Source organism: Miscanthus floridulus, chromosome 6, assembly GCF_019320115.1.
Source record: "Miscanthus floridulus cultivar M001 chromosome 6, ASM1932011v1, whole genome shotgun sequence".
Lineage (NCBI taxonomy): Eukaryota > Viridiplantae > Streptophyta > Magnoliopsida > Poales > Poaceae > Miscanthus > Miscanthus floridulus.
Window position 1 is genome coordinate 145,437,564 of NC_089585.1, and position 23,392 is coordinate 145,460,955.

The 23,392-nt window shown below is 43.1% G+C and overlaps 2 protein-coding genes and 1 pseudogene across 2 annotated transcripts; all 3 read left to right on the forward strand.

Annotated features, from left to right (window-relative positions):
- Positions 1–362: 362 nt before the first annotated feature.
- Positions 363–2,711, forward strand: LOC136461438 (uncharacterized). Its single transcript, XM_066460730.1, has 2 exons — positions 363–684; positions 727–2,711. Exons 1-2 carry the CDS (start codon positions 363–365, stop codon positions 2,709–2,711), a joined length of 2,307 nt encoding a protein of 768 aa, XP_066316827.1.
- A 133-nt stretch (positions 2,712–2,844) lies between these two features.
- LOC136461459 (uncharacterized) lies at positions 2,845–3,753 on the forward strand (annotated as a pseudogene).
- A 4,977-nt stretch (positions 3,754–8,730) lies between these two features.
- On the forward strand, positions 8,731–11,477 carry LOC136460083 (uncharacterized). The gene is made up of 6 exons (XM_066459918.1): positions 8,731–9,052; positions 9,127–9,383; positions 9,470–9,682; positions 9,780–9,872; positions 9,966–10,091; positions 10,829–11,477. The coding sequence occupies exons 1-6, from the start codon at positions 8,731–8,733 to the stop codon at positions 11,213–11,215; spliced, it is 1,398 nt and encodes a 465-aa protein (XP_066316015.1). The 3' UTR covers positions 11,216–11,477.
- Positions 11,478–23,392: the final 11,915 nt, after the last annotated feature.

Genomic DNA, 23,392 nt, shown 5'->3' on the forward strand with positions numbered 1-23,392 from the left:
TGGGACAGAGCAGCAGCGATGGCGAGCAGAGCTGCGCGTGGAGCGCGAGCAGAGGATTGCCGAGTACAAGGTTTGATTTGTTTATCAATTTGTTTTACATATATGCATGTCTTTGATGTGTTTTTGAATTTTGTTGAATTTATTACTGGAATTTAAGGACTGAGTACAATGTACAGATGGATAGAAGCTAGATTTTTGGGACACAATTCACACCTGCATATGTGAAAGGAGTTGAAGAGTTCATGAAATTTGTCAGTGAAAGATACCCCAAAGATAGCCACATACTTTGTCCATGCAGCAAATGTCTTAATCAAACTCTGCGGTCTTAGGATGATGTAAGTGACCATATACACATTTATGGGATGTCAGCTACATACACTAGGTGGATTCATCATGGGGAGTCGGCAGATACTGTAGTAGTTGAGAATTTGGAGCAACCGGAGGTCGAAGGAAGTGATCATGACTTTGGGATACATGTGGATGTGGCCGATGATGATTATGATGAGGATCATGGAGTACCAGAGATGATAGGAGATCTGTATGCTGCGGCAGAGGCTGATGGAGAACAACCAAGGTTTGCAAGAGTCCTTGAAGATGCAAAGAAGTCACTTAGCCTGGGATCTAGCCATTCAAAATTCTCTTTTCTGGTGAGGATGTTGTATATCAAGTCTCATTATCGAATTGGCAATACATGATTTTCCATAATGATGAATCTGTTGTCATCAGGATTCCCTCAAAGTGAGTTGCCAAAATCATATGATGAGGCCAAGAAATATCTTGGAGAATTGGGCCTTGGTTATGAAAACATCCATGTGTGCAAGAACAATTGTGTGTTGTTTCGGAAGAGGTATGAAAAAGAGAATGTGTGCCCAGTATGCAAGACGTCTAGATGGCAAGATGAAACTAGGAACAAGAAGGTTCCACACAAGGTATTGAGGCATTTTCCACTTTTGCCAAGGTTGAAAAGAATTTTTGCTTCAAAGCGAACTTCTGAGGAAACACAATGGCACAAGAAAAAGAGGACGCCAGTCGACAATGTAATGAGCCATCCAGCTGATGGAGAAGCATGGAAGGACTTCGACACGAGGGAACCATCCTTTGTAGATGATCTGAGGAACCTGAGGCTTGCCTTAGCTACCGATGGATTCAATCCATTTGGCAACATGAGTACACAGTACAGTATGTGGCCAGTGCTTCTGACACCACTGAATCTCCCACCATGGGAATGCGTGAATCCAGCAAACTACTTTATGTCTTTACTCATCCCAGGTCCAAAATCTCTAGGAAAGGATTTTGATTTGTTCCTTGAGCCCCTAATTGAAGAACTGCTCGATCTATGGAAGGGTGTCAGTACCTATGATGCATGCACTGGTCGGAAGTTTAACCTTCGTGCTGCCGTGTTGTGGTGTATACATGATTTTCCAGCGTTGAGCACGTTATCAGGGCGAACAACAAAAGGGTATTATGCATGTATTCATTGTGATAAGGATCCATTGTCTCGGGCAATAAGGAATAAGATATGTTACATTGGACATCGTCGTTACCTTCCAAGGACACATGCATGGCGGAGAAGCTTGGCTTTCGATGGTAAGCGTGAAAACAAAGAGCAACCAGGCAAGTTCACTTTGGAGGAGGTCCTAGAGGAGCTAGAGAAGGTGAAAGATGTTAGGCCAGGGAAGCATCATGAAATTATTGGAAATAAAAGGAAGCGCAATGAGGGTCCAAAGATTTATAGCCGCAAAGTTGGGTTGTGGAGATTGCCATATTGGAAACATTTAAAGCTTCCACATAATCTCGATGTCATGCACATAGAGAAAAACATATGTGAAAACATTCTTGGCACATTACTCAATGTACAGGGCAAGACCAAGGACACAACCAATGCTAGGCTAGATTTACATGATATGGGCATAAGACCTGAATTGCACTTACAGCAGCATGGCAACTCAGTCATTGCTCCACCTGCTCCATATGTCTTGGGGAAGGATCAGAAAACCGAGTTATGCAAGTTTCTCAAAGGTATCAAGTTTCCTGATGGATATGCGGCTAACCTAGCAAGATACATAAGTGAAGATGGTTCAAAGGTGCAGGAAAAGCTTAAAACACATTCTTGCCACATACTCCTGCAAAGAATCATACCTGCTGGCCTAAGAGGACTGGTGAGGAAGGATGTATATGAAGCAGTTGCAGAGCTCGGGACCTTCTTTAGGGAACTATGCAGTAGAAATCTAAGGATTGATGTTGTCAAACGGCTAAAAGAAGAAATTCCATTGATCCTATGCAAGCTTGAGAAAATCTTTCCACCTGCCTTCTTTGATGTCATGGTGCACTTGGCCATCCATCTTCCTGATGAGGCACTGCTTAGAGGACCTATTCAGTACGGATGGATGTACCCAATAGAAAGGCGGCTAGGCACTTTGAAGAATTTTGTAAGGAACAGGACGAGGCCGGAAGGATCAGATGCTGAGGCATATATGGCAAGTGACACATTGACTTTTTGTTCTAGGTATATGGAGGATATTGACAATAGATTTAACCATCACGATGATAATGATGGAGAGATGCCATTGCCTGATGACGTCTCTGTTTTTAAGCATGGTGTTACTCTTGTTGGATCTAATAGGAGCCAGTACATTAATGATGATGTCCTCAATAAGTTAGTTTGGTATGTGCTAAAAAAATGTGAAGAAGCTGAGGAATATTTGGAGTAAGTATCTATTATATGTTTTGGGGATTAGTTTTTGTTTAATTTCTAAATTTTCAAATTATTCTTATGACTTAGCTTTGCCATGCAGCTTGTACAGGGACGATCTTGTGCAGCAAGGTGCGCTTGATGTTGATAAAATGGTTGAACAAGGATTTGCAAAGTGGTTTAGGTGCCATGTAAGTCAGTACACATTGTGTTTCTAGGTTTAGTAAATGCATTAGTATCCATATGTAATTGGTTAACTGAGTACTTTTGTTGCAACAGATTGAGAACAAACATAAGGAGCATCTAGAATCGGTTAGCGAAGGACTGTGGGCACTGTCATGTGGCCCAGATCTACGAGTTAAGACTTGTGCATCTTGCATAGTTAATGGAGTGCGGTATAGCACTGTGGATCGTGAGAAGTTCTTTCTGACACAAAACAGTGGTGTAATGACTGAAGGTTCACATGATGGGAACGGCATAGATTTTTATGGAGTCCTTAAAGAGGTAATTGAGTTGCAATATAACTCAAATCTTCAAGTCTGTCGGACGGTGGTTCTATTTCAATGCGATTGGTTCAAGCAAGAAGGCAAGACGACAGGCCTTCGAGATGACGGACATTTCAAATCCATTAATGTGCAGTCATTTGGTACAAGACTGATCCTTTCATCTTAGCAACTCAATCAAAAAAGATATTTTACATGCAAGATACATCTTTAGGTAAAGATTGGCGAGTTGTGCAGAAATTTGAACATAGGAATATTTATGATGTCGCTGAAAAAGATGAGGACAGTCATGATGTGCATCAGGATGATTATTGTTCTGATACTGAGCATGTAGTGCAAGCAGGGGCTGATAATGAGGTTACTCAGAATATTCAAGGTGGAGAAGCCACTATAATTGAAGGAAATTTACAAGACCTTATAAGCAGCAAGAAGCAACGTATTATTCGTGGAGATAGTGAGGATGAGGAGGAAGATGAGACAGTACTGCAGTACTGTAGTGATGGTGGCAATGATAACAATGATGACATGTCCCTAGACGATGAAGATGATGATTTCTAGTATGGACCAGTGTCATGTCCCTAGACTGCACTATTGTTTTTGTTTTCCCAACATTTATTTATTTATTCTTTTTTTGGTATCTCTATTTTCATTTAGACATGCCTGTGATGGCATTCAACTATGTGTCATGTAGATGCCTGTGATGACATTTAACTGTGCTTCCTCTAATTATATTTAGATCAGGCCTAAAAGCAACAAAATGCTTCCCAAATGTTACATTGAAGGATGCTACAGAGCTTAGTCTGTTCCTTGCAACCAAACATGTGCTGCGTTACAGCTTAGTCGAGCACATCTGTTGTATCCTAACCAACCAATCCTAAAAACCACAGAGCTTGACATAATAACACATTCAAATTCAGATTCAAACTCAAACACACATTCAGATTTGGACTCACATTCAGATTCAGAATCAAACTCATACACATTCACATTTGGACTGGGAACTCAATTCCATTGATCAAAGTTACAATTTACATAATTTACAGTAGTGGGAACTCAATTTACATAATTCACAGTTACAATTTACAATTCAGATTTGGCTTCATGCTTTCATAGGCCATCTGATTTGCAAGTACCATAAAGCTCATCCTAACCAACCAATCCTAAAAACCACAGAGCTTGACATAATAACACATTCAAATTCAGATTCAAACTCAAACACACATTCAGATTCAGAATCAAACTCATACACATTCACATTTGGACTGGGAACTCAATTCCATTGATCAAAGTTACAATTTACATAATTTACAGTAGTGGGAACTCAATATACATAATTCACAGTTACAATTTACAATTCAGATTTGGCTTCATGCTTTCGGCTTTGGCTTAGGTATCACTTCCTCATCCAGTAATCTAAACTTGAATCCTTCATTGTTCTTGCAGCGCACGTTCCATCATGATTGTTCTTGTAGTACCCCACAAAGTAGATCTCCCACGTCGGCACCAGTGGTGACGGCACCTGGAACTCCATTGACACCTGCAAGTTGATAACCAATATTGTCAGGCATTCTCCTCTGCTCTACTGGTGGCAGGCTAATAAACTAGTTTTTGTCAGCACTAACAGATGGTTTGGTATTACAAAAAATTAATTCAGTATGTAACAATACTAAAGCAGACATCTAGTTAGGAGAACTATATGATTCGATGTTTCAGGGATAAATCTAGTTTGTCTGGTTTGTCTGCTTTCAGGGAACCGTTTGGCTAGCTCAATGTATTCTTAAAACTAGAAGTAGAATCATAAGCATATTCTAGACCTTGAATTGTAACACATGAAATGAACTCACTGCATATTACCCAAATAGAGCGGCATATCGTCTTGTTCAGCGGCGTAGAGGCCCAGCGTCAAACACCTGGTGGGCGAAGCACAGAGGAGCTTGGTGGTTCCAAACTAGAAGGCAGGATTGGGGGACATCGAGGGCGAGGAGTGGGGCAGCGTGCTAGATGGAGCTCCAACGGCGGACAACTGTGCCAGAGTGATCTTGCAGGTGGTGGTGGTGCCGGCGCCTCTGGCGTTGCCAGCCGTGGCCGCCATGCCACCGCTGCAGCGCAGGTGGACGAAGCTCTAGGTCTGGGCGGCATAGCTGTAGTGGAGGGGAGTGTCTGCGAGGGGGAGAACTTGGTGACGGACCGGCAAGGACGGCAAGCTCAACCGCTATGGAGGAGCGACGGCGGCGCCGCTATGGAGAATCGAGGGAGTCAGTCACGGCGGTGGAGAAGCGACTAACGTGGGGGTTTCGATGGGCCGGCCTGCAGGCCTGTTCATTTGGTCACGCTTAGGTGGACAGTTTAAGTAAGACTACAGTCGAGAACTAACGAAAACACTTGAGTAGCGCATTGGTAAGGCACTTTGAGTTTCTCCCTGCGCTCCCGGGTTCGAACCCAATGGGAGCCAATTTTTTTTGTTTTTCCCATATTTGTTGTGTTTATTATTTTTCTATGTCTCTATGTTTATTTTTTTGCCAGATTTTTAATTAATTATTAATATATTATTGCTTAATGGTTTACCTCATTGATTTTCAAACATCTTATTACATTTTTTAGATATTATTGTACTTATTTGTTGAATGACTAAAGGATAAAAGCTTTAAGGTACCTTGTGACTAAGTGAGAGTTGTTCATGCATGTACAAGATGTATAGTACCATTTTGTCGAAATCATTTGAAATTTTAATGGGATGTTTATGGAGCCAAACAATCATGATGTGTGCATCTGTGCAATTTTTTGACCAAGTTTACCTATTATTGTAATTTTTTGTTGGATTAGTTAAGGATAAATGTTAAAATACCCTAACCTAGCTAAAAAATTATAAAAACTTGCATGGACACCTCACTTTGGTGTATAACATTGACAAAAAAGTTTCAACTAATTCCGAGAAAGTGGTCATGCACATCCTCGCAAAGGCATACATGTCTAACATATAACCTAATAACTAAGCGAGAGTTGTTCATGATTGTACAAGATGTATAGTACCACCTTGTCAAAATCATTTGAAAATTTTATGGGATGTTTATGGAACCAAACTATGATGTTGTGTGCATCTGTGCGATTTTCTGACCAAGTTTCCATATTATTGTAATTTTTTGTTAGATTAGTGAAGGAATAAATGTTAAAATACCCTAAGCTAGCTAAAAAGATCTAAAGCCTTGCATGGACACCTCACTTTGGTGTATAATGATGACAAAAAAGTTTTAGCTAATTCTAACAAAGTGGTCAGGATCATCCTGACAAAGTCATACATGTCTAACATATATCCCTCTAACTAAGTGAGAGATGTTCATGCTTGTATGTGATGTATAGTACCACTTTGTCAAAATCCTTTGAAATTTTTATGTCATGATCATACACCAAAATAAGGTGTCCATGCAAGTTTTTAGAATTTTCTACATAACTTAAGGTATTGTAGCTTTTATCCTTTAGTTATTCAACAAATAACTAAGATAATAACTAAAAAATGTAATAAGAAGTTTCAAAATAAATTGGGTACCATAGGGTCTTCCGGGAGGGAAAAAATGCCGCAAAAAAAATGCCGCCTAAAACTGATTACCGCTAATTTAGCCATTACCCCCACTCCCTCCTCACCCCCGGCCACTCGTCCTCTCCCCCCCCCCCCACATTTCTCCAACCCTAGCCGCCACCGCAGGAACACAACCGCCGTCGCCGAGGTGCTTCCTCGCCCGTGAGCTGTGTCATCGTGGACTAGGGGTCGCCCACACCAGGTTCGCTTCCCCGTTGACGACCACCGCCGACGAGCACCAGGTCCGCCCGCACCAGGTCCGCTTCCCCGTTGATGACCACCGCCGACGAGCACCTGGTATACATCTGCAATGGTGGCAACCAGGGGTCAAGGTAGGAAGAGACCTGCACAACAAGATCAAGATAACCATTTGGCTATAGATTGAGTTAGGCGTATGTGATTTATTTTGCTTTTTGTCTTCCCAGATTTTCCTGTGCAATTAGTAATGCATTGTGAACCCAATTTGTCTTCCCAGATTTTCCTGTGCAGTTAGTAATTTAACTTTGAATGTGAACCTAGTTTGTCTCCACTCCATTTTAGTACAGTGATTTCTAATAACTATTCATAACGAATGTACTCACATCTTGAAAGGCATGAAGAATAGTCATAAGTGATAATGCTGTATAATTTCTCTCGCTCAAAAATTTGAATCATGTTCCTGTAGGTTCATCTCCTAGCTAGGGAGCCGTATATTTCTGGTTTCTTGAATCCTTGCACCTCTGCATTTGAAGCCTTTAGGAGGTGTTTTTGGTCCTATTTGCCTCCCCATTTTGGTTTCAGTAGTCTAAACTTTAGGAGCTGATCCTTAGAATTTGACCCAACAATCAACATATGTATCTAGAATTTCTGCCTGTCTTATCTTGATCTGTCAGATTAAGATTTGCTTCATCTGTATATCTGAATCATTTTCAGCTATTTTTGTAGTTTTGAGTATTTGGTCATTTCTTGCTAGATCATGGTTAAGCACCCAGAAACTTTTCTTAGTTTTTAATCAACTATGTCAAAAGAATATTAGAATGGTTCTATTGCACAACTGATACACTATTTCATCTTAAACTCATATAGCAAAGAAACTTCTCATTTGTAAAATACATGATCCCACCTAATGCCTTTCCTTCCACTTGGGGAATAAATCCTTTTTCAGAATCAGAAATGTAGCAGAGTGCATGCAAGTGTGTTGATTGGAAAATAGTAGTTCAGTACAAGCTATCTTCAAATTTTTCATAGATTTTAGAGTAATTGTGCTTCAGTACACAAATACCTGTACCTCTTAGTTCTTTCTAACCTAATACTTTTTGCCTATAACCTATCACCTCTTATCCCTTAGCTCTTCAGCAGGCACTACTAGCTCCTACCTCTTATCTATCTACCATTTAGTATTACTACCTCTTAGCTCTTAGTTCACTCCTTTTTATTTTCTAATAGACACAACTTGCTTGTTTTTGTAAGAATCTGAAAAAACTGATTATGAGAGATGCCGGGATGCATGCGTGGCGAACAATTTAAAGAAGATGCAAGATTTCGGCCTGAAAAATCTATCTTCTCAATTTAATAACTCTGTATCACTATCTGCATCAAAGAAGGGGGGAAAATCAGCAAACAAGAAAAGAAATAATGAAGATTTGGATTCATCGGAGTATCTCCTTGAAGATGATGATCAAGGAGATAGTGATGATGATGACACAGAATCTGTTGAGCAGCCACAGCCCCTGGCAACTAAGGTGCTTCTTCTATCTTCAAAGTACTGGATGGGGAATATTTGCATTGCATTTGAGTGTTTTTAATCTGTTCTTCAATATATGCCTTTGCTTTTAGATGCATCTTGTTTCTTGCATACCTGTTCTTTAATATATGGTCTAGCTTACTGCTGCACATGACTTACTTGATTTTTTTATTCACAGTTTCTTACAGGGTATAGTCGGAAAGTCCTAGCTTCAAAGAAGAAGAAGATAGGCCCCACCATGGCGCCAGGAGTTAGGGCTAGTAAGAGAGTGAGGGCATCTCAAGGATCACAGGTTCAGCCTCCTGAATCCCAAACAAAATCATCAAAAAGGCTTCTTGTTACGGCGAGAGATGGCCAGAATGTAGAGGATCCTACCAATGGTCATGATGAAACACCACCACAAAGGTCTTATACAGATGCAGAGGAAGGCGATGGAGCTGGTGGTCAGGACAATACAGCTGTAGAGGAATTCAGTGGAGGTGGTGCTCAAGACAGTACAGGTGCTAATGAAGACAATGCAGCTAGAGAGGAAGACACTGAAGGAAAGTTGATGTTTCTTTGTCATTCTATTATGCCATCTGGTTTGCTGATCTGCATGAAACTAAAGCATTTAAATCCAAATTGTATTTTGCAGCTCCTTCACAGCGAGCCCCAAGGAGACCTAGGCCACCCACCAAGGGAGCACAGCTAGACAGGATGACTAAAGCTATGGGAAGGAGAATGCCCATAGCTGTTGCTGAAGGGAAAAGAAGGCCTCATGAACCTGTTCAAGCAGCCAAGTTTGCATCTGAGGCTGGTGTCATCATTAGGGATAAGGTCCCTGTCCTAACTCATTGGAAAGATTACAAGAGAGATGATCGCTATTACAAAGACTTTGTGGGAAAGCTCTCTGTAAGTGCATTATTGTTTCTATGGTAAACTTGTATATCTGTTTAACCTGCATTGACTAACTAAATATGGAATTGTCATATGACTAGGGGCGCTTGGCCATTAACCCTGAAGACAAGCCAACAGAGGAAGCTTGCACTGATATGCTGCGCTCTAGGGTGCGGCAAATGCGTTATCGGCTGAAGAACAAATACTTCAATGGTAAACCTGCAAATGAGATTCCCACAACTTCTCCAGTTGCATGCATGTCTGATGCAGAGTGGAGGGTACTGGCTGCAAAGTGGTGTAATCCAAAAAACATGGTACGGGTATCTTGTCATATATTCTTTCTCATTCAGTTTCCAAAGATCTTCTCATTTGGAACCTATGATCTCATCTGACATGTTCATTCTCTTGTAGGAATCATGTGAAAAGAACAAGCAGAATCATAGTAAAGTCAAGTATCATCAGGCTACGGGTTCTCGCAGCTATGTGGCACACTTACATGCATATGTAAGTAAAGAGTACCTTATACATATTTGCACTAACCAACTTATTTTGCATTTTATCTGACAACTTTCCTGTAATTGATTATCTATGAAACAGAAAAAGAATAAAAACAATGCAGAACCAAGCACAGAACAAAATGAAGAACTTGATTTGGTGGAGGCCTTCAAGACCTGCCATACCAGCTCCAAAAATGGTCTCAGTGAACCAGCAAGAGAAGCACTTGTAAGTCCCGACATCTGTTTCGCTGTGCCATTTTGTTCATTAATTGGATAACATGTCCTATTTTAATCATTTTGTATTCTGTCTTTTGCTCAAAACTGGTCATAATCCAACATAGCTATATACTTGCTAAATAAGTTAAGTACTAACTGAAGGTTGTTCTTATTTCTGGGAACAATCTACATGCAGTCATAAATTCAGATTGCAGTCATTGATATACTAGATTAAACTGCAATGTATCAAACAAGGAATGGCTGAATGGGTTATTATCTTGGATGGATATGAAAATGGAAGCAACCTAACTGCAGCCAAGTCTCTAAAGCCCATGCTTTTAGTTATTCTCATGTGCTTTATGTATGTGTATTATCGGCTAAACCAATCTGCTGAACAATCTGATAACTGTGCTCTATTAATACTTGATAGATGTTGACTGGAAATGAGATTGCATTTAACTGAGAACAATCTGAACTAATTGTGTCCACATGCTAGGTGATTTCTGATTGTTTCATTGTAGAGTAGCTGTGCTTTATGTCAGTAAGAACCAAACTACAGTTTACATAATGTTCCACATAACAAATCAGATAAATTGTACTACAGTCTGTCCATTTTGCTAGGTTTGCTTCTACCTCTCTCTAGTACACATCTTGCTATTTATATTTTTAAAAATACATCTTGTGTGATATTTGCACCTCAAATTAATGCAATAATGATCAACTAATGATGGGCCATTGCTGTTTCAGTCAAATATGGAAGCTTTGAGGGCAGAACCTGTTGCTGAAGGTGAGACAGCAGTATCCATTGTGCAGGTTGTGTCCCAGGTGCTCTCCCAGAACAGCTCAAACCATTTCCTCAAGAGTGTTGGCATCAAACCAGTGGCATCCTCCAAATCATCATCATCAAATGAAAGCGAGCTTCGGGAAGAACTAGCAGCTGAAGCTAAGGCTGCTGTACAAGGTGAAATCGACGATCTTAAGAAGAGAAGTGAAGAAGCTGAGGAAAAGCTGGCGAGGACACAAAAGGAGATGGAGGAGTACAAGAAGCTGACAGAGATAAACACCAAGGCAATGGAGGAGAACAATGCGCTGCTCAAGCGTATCTTGGCCATCAACAATGGTTCTTCGACATGAGCGCTGCGCGTAGCTGCTGGTTGATGAAGCAAGGGGTCCGTGCTGGTGATTTTGCTTATGCAATAACCTATGTTGCTGTTGCTTGCCCACTTTTTAATAGTTGCTGTCATAACCTATGTGAACTGAGATGAAACTAGTACATGGAATATGATGTCTAGTGAGTTATATGTGAACCAAGTTTAGTATTGTTCATTAAGTTGATGGTACCTATGAATACTGGATCTGTTAAGTTGATGGTAATTGGAATACTGTGATCTGTTGTTCAGCATGTGCACCCGTGATGAATTTTGTTACCTTTTTGTGACGATTTTGTAGTCGATTCTGTGACTATTTTGTAATCTATTCAGTGACGAATTTGTAATCACTTCAGTGACGAAAATGAGAGCCAATCACAGCAAGACACGTGGACTACTCACAGCATGCCCTGTGGCCCAATAAAAAGTCATCCACATCACTGGCCACGTAGTCAAACACGTCACCAGCCACGTGCCAAGCCACGTCACCTGAAATGTGGACGCGCCACGTGGACAGGACACGTCAGCTGCCAGCGTGGCAGACGCCGTCTGGCCACCTAACAGACGGCAAGTTATGACGAAAAAGGGGCTACATCAATGACGAAAATGCATCGTCATAGAAAGAATACTCTTCTATGACGAGGGCCATTTCGTCATAGAAGGAACGCACATCTATGACGAAAATATACGTTTCGTCACATTATCCAAAATATGACGCTCATTCAATGACGAAATCGATTTCGTCACAATTTCGTCATAAAATAATATATGTGACGATTTTGGTGTCTTCAGTGACGAAAGGAAAGCGTCATTGATGAACACATCCCTAGTAGTGTATGCTGTAATGAAGTCTAGTGGCAGCACGGGGCCTGAAATGTGTGGTAACGATCAACGGTCTGAAACTGTGGGTTTAGAAAAACTGTAGGCATCCTTTTGAGTTGGTCCTTCTATGAACAGCCATACCAAGAAAAAATATATTTTCTTTATGTCTGATCCCTTTACAATATGTTTTTGTGATGGCAATGTCATTATATCTTAGCAATTCTTTTCTGCATATGGTTTTTTTATTTTTATTAGTTCCTGCATTTCTTTGTGATGGACTTCAGGTTGATTTCTTTTTTGTTTTTGGATACAGCTTCAGTTTGAGTGATCCTTATCTATACAAGTTTAGTATTTCTTCCATCTTATATGCCCAGCCTGTAAAGAAAAAGTTCTATTTTTTTCCTAGCTGAAGTAGTTTATAGGCAATAGCTCTGACAGATTGCCATGGTGTTCCTATGAATATTTTCCCTACTTCTATACTTGCTGCTGAACCTCAAACTATGAACCTAACTGTAGTCTTCTCTACATGATTCGAATAGAAGAATGTAGTTCCAAAAAAAACATGTGCACATTGCACAAATTTTTTTTTGAAGATTCTACTTCCTGTACATTCATAGGTCCTTTCGACTACATATTGTTCCTTGCCTCAATAGTTTTTTTTCAAATTATAAATATATGTGATCCTCTTTACTCTGTTTCCAAATCAACAAGTTGTTGCCTAACTACAAGTATTGCAAGTTTAATATTCTTGAATCAAAATGTAATATGAATCTAGAGCCATCCATTGTTCAGTAGAAATGTATGGACTGATACAAATGTATTTATGTGATCATTCTCGTGCCTTGATTTGTTAATCCTCAGCCATTGTTGCTGGTTGAAGGCCTTGGGAAAATTGCCCAGACTGAATTTGCAGCTGCCATCATGAACTAGAAATTACATGTAGGTTTATGTGCACTAGTTGTTTATCCAAGGCATTGTTAATAACTTCAGTGGATGCCCAGCACTTGTGACTTAGTGTAGGTGTATGTTGGTACACATGACATTATCCTAACTTGTTATATTGGATGGTTAGGACTATGTGCTGAAACTTATCAGGTTGGATGCCTAGGACTATGAGCTAGTAAGCCTTTTAGTGCAATGGTTGGACACTTGGATGGAGGTAGAATGTATTGCGAGCGTTTTCTTTGGTTAGTCGTCGATCGATCCTGAATCTAAATCCGTCACACAGCAGTGAGCTGAGTATTCTGCTGTCAGTGTGGAAATGCCACTCTGACGCTTGGGTTCCATTCCATGTAGCTCCAGCCAGGCCACCGGTGTGAAATAAATTGGATATTTGATTGATGAAAACATAGCTTGTGTATGTTTGTTTTGAGATCGACGCTGCCATCTCCATGTTTGTACAGCATGACGATCGAAGCCATGCTTCACTCTGGACAGCATTTGCCTTCCTCTAAAATGTAGCAAAAAAAGATTTAGCATTGGGGTTCGAACTTAGGCCTTTGAGCTAAGTCGCGCGCGTCCTAACCAGCTAAACCGCAATGACGTTGTTGCATGTTCCTCGAAACAATTATACTTGTTTCATTTCAAACGCCAAGACCTATAGGGTAACAGTTTGGTGCGAATATCTATGGCACTGAGCTCGGCGGCAAGATCTATGGCGTCAAGGCCTTGTCCACGTCGACGCCAGGTTACCGTCACGTCCGACGTCTCGCCAAGACCTCGATGCCATTGGCCATGGCGCCGAGACATATTTCCTCGACGCCAAAAGCCATGGCGCCGATATCAGGGTCCATAAACGAAAATCAAACCACAAGGGGTCTATTTATGAATATTTTTCAAAAAAAAGCCGAAAAATAAAAAAAAAAATCGGTGCTTTCGCTTGAACTCTAGCCACCTCAATGTGATGTCCGACTCGTGAAGGCACATTTCACAAGAATGGTGGATAGGTCTAGGTCCCTTCCCAGCTTTTCTATGATATTTTTCATAGGCTTTCTCTTGTTTATGTATCATTTGGAGCCACTTCCATTGTATATATACTCCAAAATGCGCTTGTATGCAATTTTATTCTCAAATAAGATTTTCTTTTTTAAAACGAACCGGTAGGAGAGCTGCCCGCTATATTAAAAAGAAAAGATCACCCAGACAAGCACTGTACAACCCTAGCCAAATTGGTTCTATACATCCGCAACACGACAAACCGAGAACTCTACAGCTAGTTAAAAATGAGAGGGACACCTCCAAAAGGAGACAGATCAAAACTGGGGAAGTGGTTGTTTGATGAATGTAGAGAGGTGCTTCACTCCTACCAAGATCCACAGCCTCGCCTCGTCTTTGATTTTCTAAAGTACCACAAAATTTGTGGACTCTGTACGCTCAAAAACTCTCGTATTTCTTTCTTTTAAGATTTCCCAACAAACTAGTATGATGAGCGATCGTAGGCCTTTCCTACTCATACCCGGCGCATTTGACATCGCCCTCCACCACTTCTCAAGCGTCTCACTAGGTGGCCATGCACTCGCGTGTAAGTTGGAGTTTTGAGTCCAGGTGGCGATTTCCTTCCAGAGGCGCTTCATGAACCTATAATCCCTGAAAAGGTGCAGGCATGTCTCCACATGATGCCGACATAGTGTGCAGGTTCCTTGGTTTGGATACCTCCAAGCTTCTAATCTGTCGGCGGTCCAAACTCGGTTCTGAATCGCAAGCCAAATTAGAATTTACATTTCGGCGGTGCTCAAGGTTTCCAGATGAGTGCTTCAAAGTTGTTGTTTGTGAAAGCCCTAGTTTGGTTTTGGTGAAGATGAAACCCTAAGTGCTAACCTAGTTTATCAAAGCGATCATGAGATAGGTAGCACATTCCAAGTGATGGAGCAATGGTGAAGATCATGATGATGGTGTAACCATGGTGATGATCAAGTGCTTAGGCTTGGAAAAGAAGAAAGAGAAAAACAAAAAGCTCAAGGCAAAGGTGAAACTTCATAGGAGCTTTTTGGTTTGGTGATCGAGACACTTAGCGAGTGTGATCACATTTAGGATCCATAGCCATACTATTAAGAGGGGTGAAACTCATATCGAAATGCGGTTATCAAAGTGTCACTAGACATTCTAACTCATTGCATATGCATTTAGGATCTAGTGGAGAGCTAACACCCTTGAAAATGTTTGTGAAAATATGCTAACACACGTGCACAAAGGTGATACACTTGGTGGTTAGCACATTTGAGCAAGGGTGGAGAAGTTGGTGAAGTGGAGGAGATGTTTTTCACTGACCGAACTCTTGTTCCGAAGTGACCAGACTCGGAGGGGAGCGTCCGGCCATTTATAGCGGTGAAGGCTTGGTCTCTATGATCGACCAGATGCTAAACAGTGAATGTGACTGGACATGCAGGGCTTGTGTCCGATCAGTGGTGATGTACGCTAACGTGTGCTTCATTGCTAGGCTAGAGAGGACCTGACACTGAGGTGTGTCCGTTTGAGGCTCACCTGACACGTCCGATCTACGTTTGGGCGCTCTGGATGCTCTCTAGAAGTGACCTGACACGCGGGCGTTGAAGTGGTCGGTGCGTCCGATCGAGTGTTCAGGCGCATGGTGTTGTGCTGATCTAATGTGACGCTGCTGAGTCAGGTTATTCATGACCACGTCCGGTCGTGACTTAAAGTGCGCGGGAACGACTACTAGCCGTTGGCATCATGCGGCTAATGTTTAAAGCAGGGGACACGTGGCGCTCATCGGGCGAACAGACGTTGGAGGTGTGCGTCCAGTCATCTCTGACCGGCGCGTCCGATCGGCCCATATTGAGGTGCTCGTGGCGCCCAACGGCTCTATTTCGATGGAGCCTCTATAAAAGGTGTTTGGCCAGATCAAGCTCACTCTCTTGGCCATTTGCATGGACATAGCAACCTTGTGAGCTTAGCCAAAGCCCTCCCACTCATCTCCATCATTGATTCATCCTCTTTATGAGATTGGGAGTGAATCCAAGTGCATTGCTTGAGTGATTGCATCTAGATGCACTTGGTGTTCGTGTTTTGCTATGGGTTTCGCTTGTTATTCTTGGTGGTTGCCGCCACCAGCTTGGTGCAGCGAGGATCATCGAGTGGAGGAAGGTGCTTGTCTCTGGCTCCGATCATGGTGATTGCGAGGGGTTCTTGACCTTTCCCCAGTGGAGAGCCAAAAGGTACTCTAGTGGATTGCTCATGGCTTGTGTGATCCTTATTTTGTGTTGGTTGTGCGACACCTGGTTGCGGGTTTGGTGTGTGATGCCAATTAGTGCGTGAACCTCTAAGTGAATGAATCACCACAACAAGGACTAGCTTGCCGGCAAGCAAGTGAACCTCGGTAAAAAATCTTGTGTCATCATTGTCTAAGGATTTCATTGGTTATCTTGTGATTGATTGTGATCATCTTGTGATTGGCTCACTCCTCGACATGTCGGTATAATCATCATCGCCATCTCTTATATTACATTCTTAGTGTTGCTACGCTCTTTGGTGTAATTAGTTTTAGGAGCTAGCTTGTGTCAGGTCCAGTGGTTAGTGAGGCTCTTTAGTTAGGCTTTGAGAGCTCACTAACTTAGTATAGTGACTTAGCCAATTGTGTGCTTAGAGATCAGAGTCACTAGAATTGTGGTAGGTGGCTTGCATTTTTAGTAGGTGAAAGCATCTAGGCCCCTAGTTGGGTTTTGGTGATTAATGATAATACGAGATTACTGTGACTAACGTATATTTTGCAGATGCAATTAAGTTAGGTCATGGTAATGGAAATTGATTGGGCAATCATGGTTGTCATGCCCCTATGATGGAAATTGTTTTGGTTTTCAAAGGATGGACGACAAGGTTAAGGATAGACTAGTTCTAAGTGCCGTTTGGTGTTGAAGAGACACTTAGAGTAGTTTAGGACTTTGTTTTTCCTTTGGCCGTACTATTAAGGGGGGTATGGATGGGTAGCTTGACCTAGCTGAGTCTAGTGGGTTAGGTGTGGTGCACACTTATCAAAACTAGCACTAGGTAGCTCCAAAATAGCCCTAAGATCAATTGGAGCGAACTTCATTCACATATGATTGTGAGTTGGAAGTGAATGGAGGGTTAAGTGTTGACTGGACGCTGGTTCCGGTGTGACCGGACACTGGCGTAGAGTCTGGTTAGTTCATTTGATCAAGGTAAAGTCGTCTAGATGCGACCGCACGCTGAGAGGTGAGTGACCGGACGCTAGGTGCTAGAGTCCGGTCAACTCTAGTAAGGTTTCAGAGATGGAGAATCCTGATCGAACGCGTCTGATCAGTGCTGACCGGACGCTGGTCAGGTTCCGGCTACTGATTGGACGCTGAGTAGCAAAGTGACCAGATGCTGGGTGCCAGAGTTCGGTCAACATCAGTAAGGTTCCAGAGGGTAGTTTTCATGACCAGACATGTTTGGTTATTGCTGACCGGACGCTGGCCAGTGTCCGATCACAACTTAAACTACATAGAGGCGGGTGAACTGACCAGAGCGTCTGGTCACCCTGTAGAGGCACATAACGGTTCATTTTGAATGAGGGGTTATAAATACTTCCTCTATTCACTCAAGGGATTAATTTTGCTCATTCCAACAGCTGAGAAACACCCTTGAGAGTGCCAAGAAGAGCAAGGTCCTAGTGAGGTCATTGAGATTTGAGAATCCAAGAAAGAGGTCTCATTAGTGAAAGCAAAAGTAGCAAAGTGTGCATCCACCCTTCTCATTAGGCTTGTCATGGTCAAGTGAGAGTTCATGCTTGTTACTCTTGGTGATCGCCATCACCTAGATAGCTTGGTGATGATTGGGAGCTTGGTGATCATCCGGTGGAATTTGTGGATGACCCAACTCACGTTGTGAGCGGTTGTGGGTGATTCACCGTGATGGAGTGTCGAAGAATCAACCCATAGAGAGCACTTGATCCATGCGAGGATCAAGGGGGCGCTACACCCTTACGTGGGTGCTCCAACGAGGACTAGTGGGGAGTGGCGACTCTCCGATACCTCGGTAAAACATCGCCGTGTTCCTCCTTATCTCTTTACTTTAAGCATTTACTTTGAGCAATTCAATCCTTGTCTTTATATTCATAGAATTGTCATGCTAGAGTAGGATTGGAACATAGGTTGCTAAACTTTTGTACGTTAGAACAATAGAAACACTTTCTAGGCACAAGGGGTGAAGTGGGCTAACCGTAGGGTTTAATTATTGCAAAGAATTTTAGAATTAGCCCAATTCACCCCCCCCCCCCCCGCTGTCACATGCCGTCACGTCCATGCTCCAGCACTGTTGTCCCGCGTCGCTCCTGAGCCACGCAATAGAGCTCTGCCACGCCACGCCCACGCAACGCTTGTGCCTCTCCCGAGCACCACCACGCCCACGCCTTGCTCCACGCCACCGCAGCAGCACCGCCCATGCCAGCACCGCCCTTAGCACCACCAAAGCCGCCTCTTACGCCTACTTCACCGCAACAAGCGCCACTAGAGCTTCCTGAAACCCTAGCTGCACCACCACGGCCGATTCACCGTGCAGTGCCAATCCTAACCCTAATTGCCATCCCGGTGGTCCTCCATGATCCGTTCCTTGTTCTTCGGTTCACCGGTTCCTTAGGTAGCAAGCCCTCTTTTCCAATTTCATATCTAACGCTTGCTTCTTAGGGTTTTGTATCTCTAGATGTATATTGAAATTATTCATATATCCGATCTATTCTAATGTGCAGCGAGTCAGTGTTTCTGAGGTCACTTTGGCAGTTGTCAGTCAACTTGGGGCCAAGCTCTCGAGTTGGGATCGAGGCCAAGCCTCGGAAGTGTCAGTGACAGTTGTTTCTAGTCTAACGTAGCAGATCGTTTTAGATGGCTCGTGTCAAGAATGCTGGAGGTGGTCTAGGTGATGAGGATCTGAGGCCTCTGCCTCACTTGCCTACTAATGTGAAAGGCAAGGCAACGAAGAAGCTGGCGACAAAGAAGAGAAAGAATGCAGATGCTGACACAGAGAGAGCAGCAGCAGTCATAGCCACCATAGATTGTGTAGAGAGTGGAGGTGCTAGGAGTGGAGTACAGATTGTAGATTAGCTTTCACCAGCACAGAGGGCAGCTATTGAGCAGGTTGAGCATCGTCATGGTAGTCCAGCTGGGACTATCATGCTTAAGGGACATCGTGTTGCTTTGGAGGAGCCTTAGCCTCAAGGGAGCCATAGCCAGCAGAGCAGACTTAGGAGGGAGAGCAGGCTGAGGAGACAGAGCTGGCATCTCAGCCACAACTTTGTTGCTCTAGTTGTACTCGTACTCAGGTGACACCGAGGCCAGAGACACAGCGGAGAGGTTCTCGTCTGCCTCCTAGACCACAGGGTCCGCCTCTAGTGACTCATCTAGATTTGAGGGCCGCCATGGCCAAGCAGGTGTAGCAGCTCAGGTTCATGTAGTTTGAGGAGTGGTTTCTGCCGAGGAGGGATGAGCGTGCATCAGAGGGCTTCTACACACCACTGCAGAAGGATTTTTATAATGCATATCTTAACAGTAGGGCAGCATTCAGGTCTTAGAGGGTTTGTTCTATTAAGGCCATTGTAGCAGCAGCTAGAGAGCAGATTCGCCCTTACCTATCTTACTTGCCAGGGCTGACAGACTTACTCGGACGGACAGGCAGATATGTTCCAACTTGGGTCCGTGAGTTCTATGCTACACTTTGGATTAACCCACAGCACAGATTCATTCACTTTGCATTCAGAGACAGAGATTACTGGCTGATGAGCTTTAGGGTCAGGGAGATTCTCAGGCTCCAGGAGCAACCCGTCCGGCTACATGAGGTTTGCTATCGTCAAACAGCACCTCCTAGATGTCCACATGGCGGTCTTGTGCCTCCTACTAATTTCGTCCGCCATTGCTTCACAGAGCCATTCGGCGAGGGGTTGAGCAGGACACCTAGTGACCTTACTCCTATAGCTAGAGTGCTTGATGCTATTATGAGGAGGACCCTGCTTTTGAGGATGGGATATCGTGAGGGGTTGACTCGCATTCAGTTATGGCTACTGAACTCTCTGATGCAGCAGACTATATTTGATATTTGGGATCTTTTACTTTTAGAGATGGAGGATATTATTACAGAGAGGTTACAGTGAGGCCACCTGATATTACTTTTCTGATTCACAGAGCAGAGGGGTCATCGATAGTTGCCCTATGCTCACTGAATTACTTTTCTGATTCATAGAGTAGTTACAGTGAGGCCACCTAAGATGCTAGCATAGTACAATGGTGCTACTACAGAGTTTTCTGCCTATAACATGACTCAGATGCTCTACCACAGTGCAGTGAGGACACCTAGCTAGCTATGCCATCATCCAGAGGTACCAGAGACTGTAGCCCAGTAGGATGAGACTATCAGGGGCATTGCAGCTATAGAGGAGGAGGAGCTTGATGCTCAGCAGGAGGGGATGGTCGAGAGCGACCCCAATGATAGTTCAGATAACGACTATCAGGATATCCCTCAGATGCCTCCTCGATGACATGACTATGAGGTCGGTAGCTCTAGTTCAGCTCCACTTGCACCACAGACAGACCCCGCTCTACTTGCTATACTTGAGCATATGAGGTAGGATCAGGCTCGCCAGGCTCAAGAGATCGCTGCTACATTTACACAGTTTTAGACTAGGCAGGATGAGTTCTAGCGATAGCAGTAGGCTATACAGCAGCAGCAGCAGGCTATGCATCAGCAGTAGCTCCTCATGTAGCAGCAGTTACTCAGATTTATGTAGCATGTAGTTACTGCTATTGGGGCTCTAGCGCCATAGCCTTCACCCTAGATCGGCCAGCCTGCCACTACTTCTATGACTCTAGCTTTATAGCCTAGTGGGCTTCAGAGTCAGGGATAGCTAGCAACACAATTTCCTTCACCTATAGTGCAGGTGTCCTAGTGGTTTGCCTCGCTAGTGCTAGCCCCGTAGTTCACACCTCTACAGACGGGCTTCACACCGGCTTAGACTTCCTCGCTGCTAGTGCCAGATACCATAGTTTCTAAGAGCCTTGGTGCTACCTTCAGTCAGTTGATAGGGCAACCTACTCCACCATATCCACATGTCCCTAGTCCTTCCATAGTTGCACCTATTACTGGGACTACAGAGACACTCCCTTCTTTAATTGCATCATCAGAGCCGCCTGCTATAGTCATACCTACAGAGTCACAGGCTACACCAGTCCTTGATCTAGCCCAGATCACTTCAACGTCGCTTCTAGCTACATAGGGTCATATAGCTCAGAGCTCAGGATCAGATGATGATGGCCACAGTTCTATCTCGCTCCTCACACCTCAGCACCCGACTTGTCCGTTGCAGCCCCATCGACCAACCCATAGGTTTTGGTGTTTGATGCCAAAGAGGGAGAGGGATCGAGTATGTTAGACTTAGGGGAGCAACTTATCTAGGGGATCTTAGCTTATCTATTATATTTGGTTTTTTATGTGTGACACACTATTATGCATTCGTGTTTACTTTCATGCATTGAACTATATTTATGTGATAGTGATATCTACGTGATGTGATATTTATGTGATATGTGACATGTGGGCTCTCTACTTTGAATTATTTATATGTCATATCACTTGTGTTATGCTCATTTTCTTTGCTTCCACATTTTACTCCAATGCAAATGAGCTTTATTTCTTGTACTCATGCTTATTTCATATCTATTGAGTACATTATGTTGTCTTAGGTCATATAAGCTTGCATAACTCTTTTGTTCTTATTGTCAAAAGCTTATATGAACCAAGCATGTTGAAAACCTCATCTCTTTTACTAACTCAAGGTGGTATTGTCATCAATCACTAAAAAGGGGGAGATTGAAAGCATCTAGGCCCCTAGTTGGGTTTTGGTGATTAATGACAATACTAGATTACTGTGACTAACATGTGTTTTACAGATGCAATTAAGTTAGGTCATGGTAATGGCAATTGATTGGGCAATCATGGTTGTTATGCCCCTACAATGGAAATTGTTTTAGTTTTCAAAAGATGGACGACAAGGTTAAGAATGGACTAGTTCTAAGTGTTATTTGGTGTTGAAGAGACACTTAGAGTAGTTTAGGACTTTGTTTTTTCTTTGGCCGTACTATTAAGGGGGTATGGATGGGTAGCTTGACCTAGGTGAGTCTAGTGGGTTAGGTGTGGTGCACACTTGTCAAAACTAGCACTAGGTAGCTCAAAAATAGCCCTAAGATCAATTGGAGCGAACTTCATTTACATATGATTGCGAGTTGGAAGTGAATGAAGGGTCAAATGTTGACCAAACGCTGGTTCCGGTGTGAATGAACGCTGGTGTAGAGTCCGATCAGTTCATTTGATCAAGGTGAAGTCGTTTGGATGCGATCGCACGCTGAGAGGTGAGTGACCGAACGCTAGGTGCCAGAGTCCGGTCAACTCTAGTAAGGTTCCAGAGAGGAAGAATCCTGATCAAACACGTCCGGTAAGTGCTGACCGGACGCTGGTCAGGTTCCGGCTACTGACCAGACGCTGAGTAGCAAAGTCACCAGACGCTGGGTGCCAAAGTCCGGTCAACATCAGTAAGGTTCCAGAGGGTAGTTTTTGCAACCGGACGCTGGCTAGTGTTCGGTCACAACTTAAACTGCATAAAGGCGGGTGAACTGACCGAAGCGTCCGATGACCTTGACCGGAGCTTTCAGTCACCCCGCAGAGGCACATAACGGTTCGTTTTCAATGAGGGGTGAAAATACTTCCACTATTCACTCAAGGGATTACATTTGCTCATTCCAACAGCTGAGAAACACCCTTGAGAGTGCCAAGAAGAGCAAGGTCCTAGTGAGGTGATTGAGATTTGACAATCCAAGAGAGAGGCCTCATTAGTGAAAGTAAGAGTAGCAAAGTGTGCATCTACCCTTCTCATTAGGCTTGTCGTGGTCAAGTGAGAGTTCATGCTTATTACTCTTGGTGATCGCCATCACCTAGACGGCTTGGTGGTGATTGGGAACTTGGTGATCATCTGGCAAAGCTTGTGGATGACCCAACTCAAGTTGTGAGCGGTTGTGGGTGATTCACCGCGATGGAGTATCAAAGAATCAACCCATAGAGAGCACTTGATCCTTGCGCGGATCAAGGGGGAGCTACACCCTTGCGTGGGTGCTCCAATGAGGACTAGTGGGGAGTGGCGACTCTCTGATACCTCGGTAAAACATCGCCGCGTTCCTCCTTCTCTCTTTACTTTAAGCATTTACTTTGAGCAATTTAATTCTTGTCTTTATATTTATAGAATTGCCATGCTAGAGTAGGATTGGAACATAGGTTGCTAAACTTTTGTGTGTTAGAACAATAGAAACACTTTTTAGGCACAAGGGGTGAAGTGGGCTAACCGTAGGGTTTA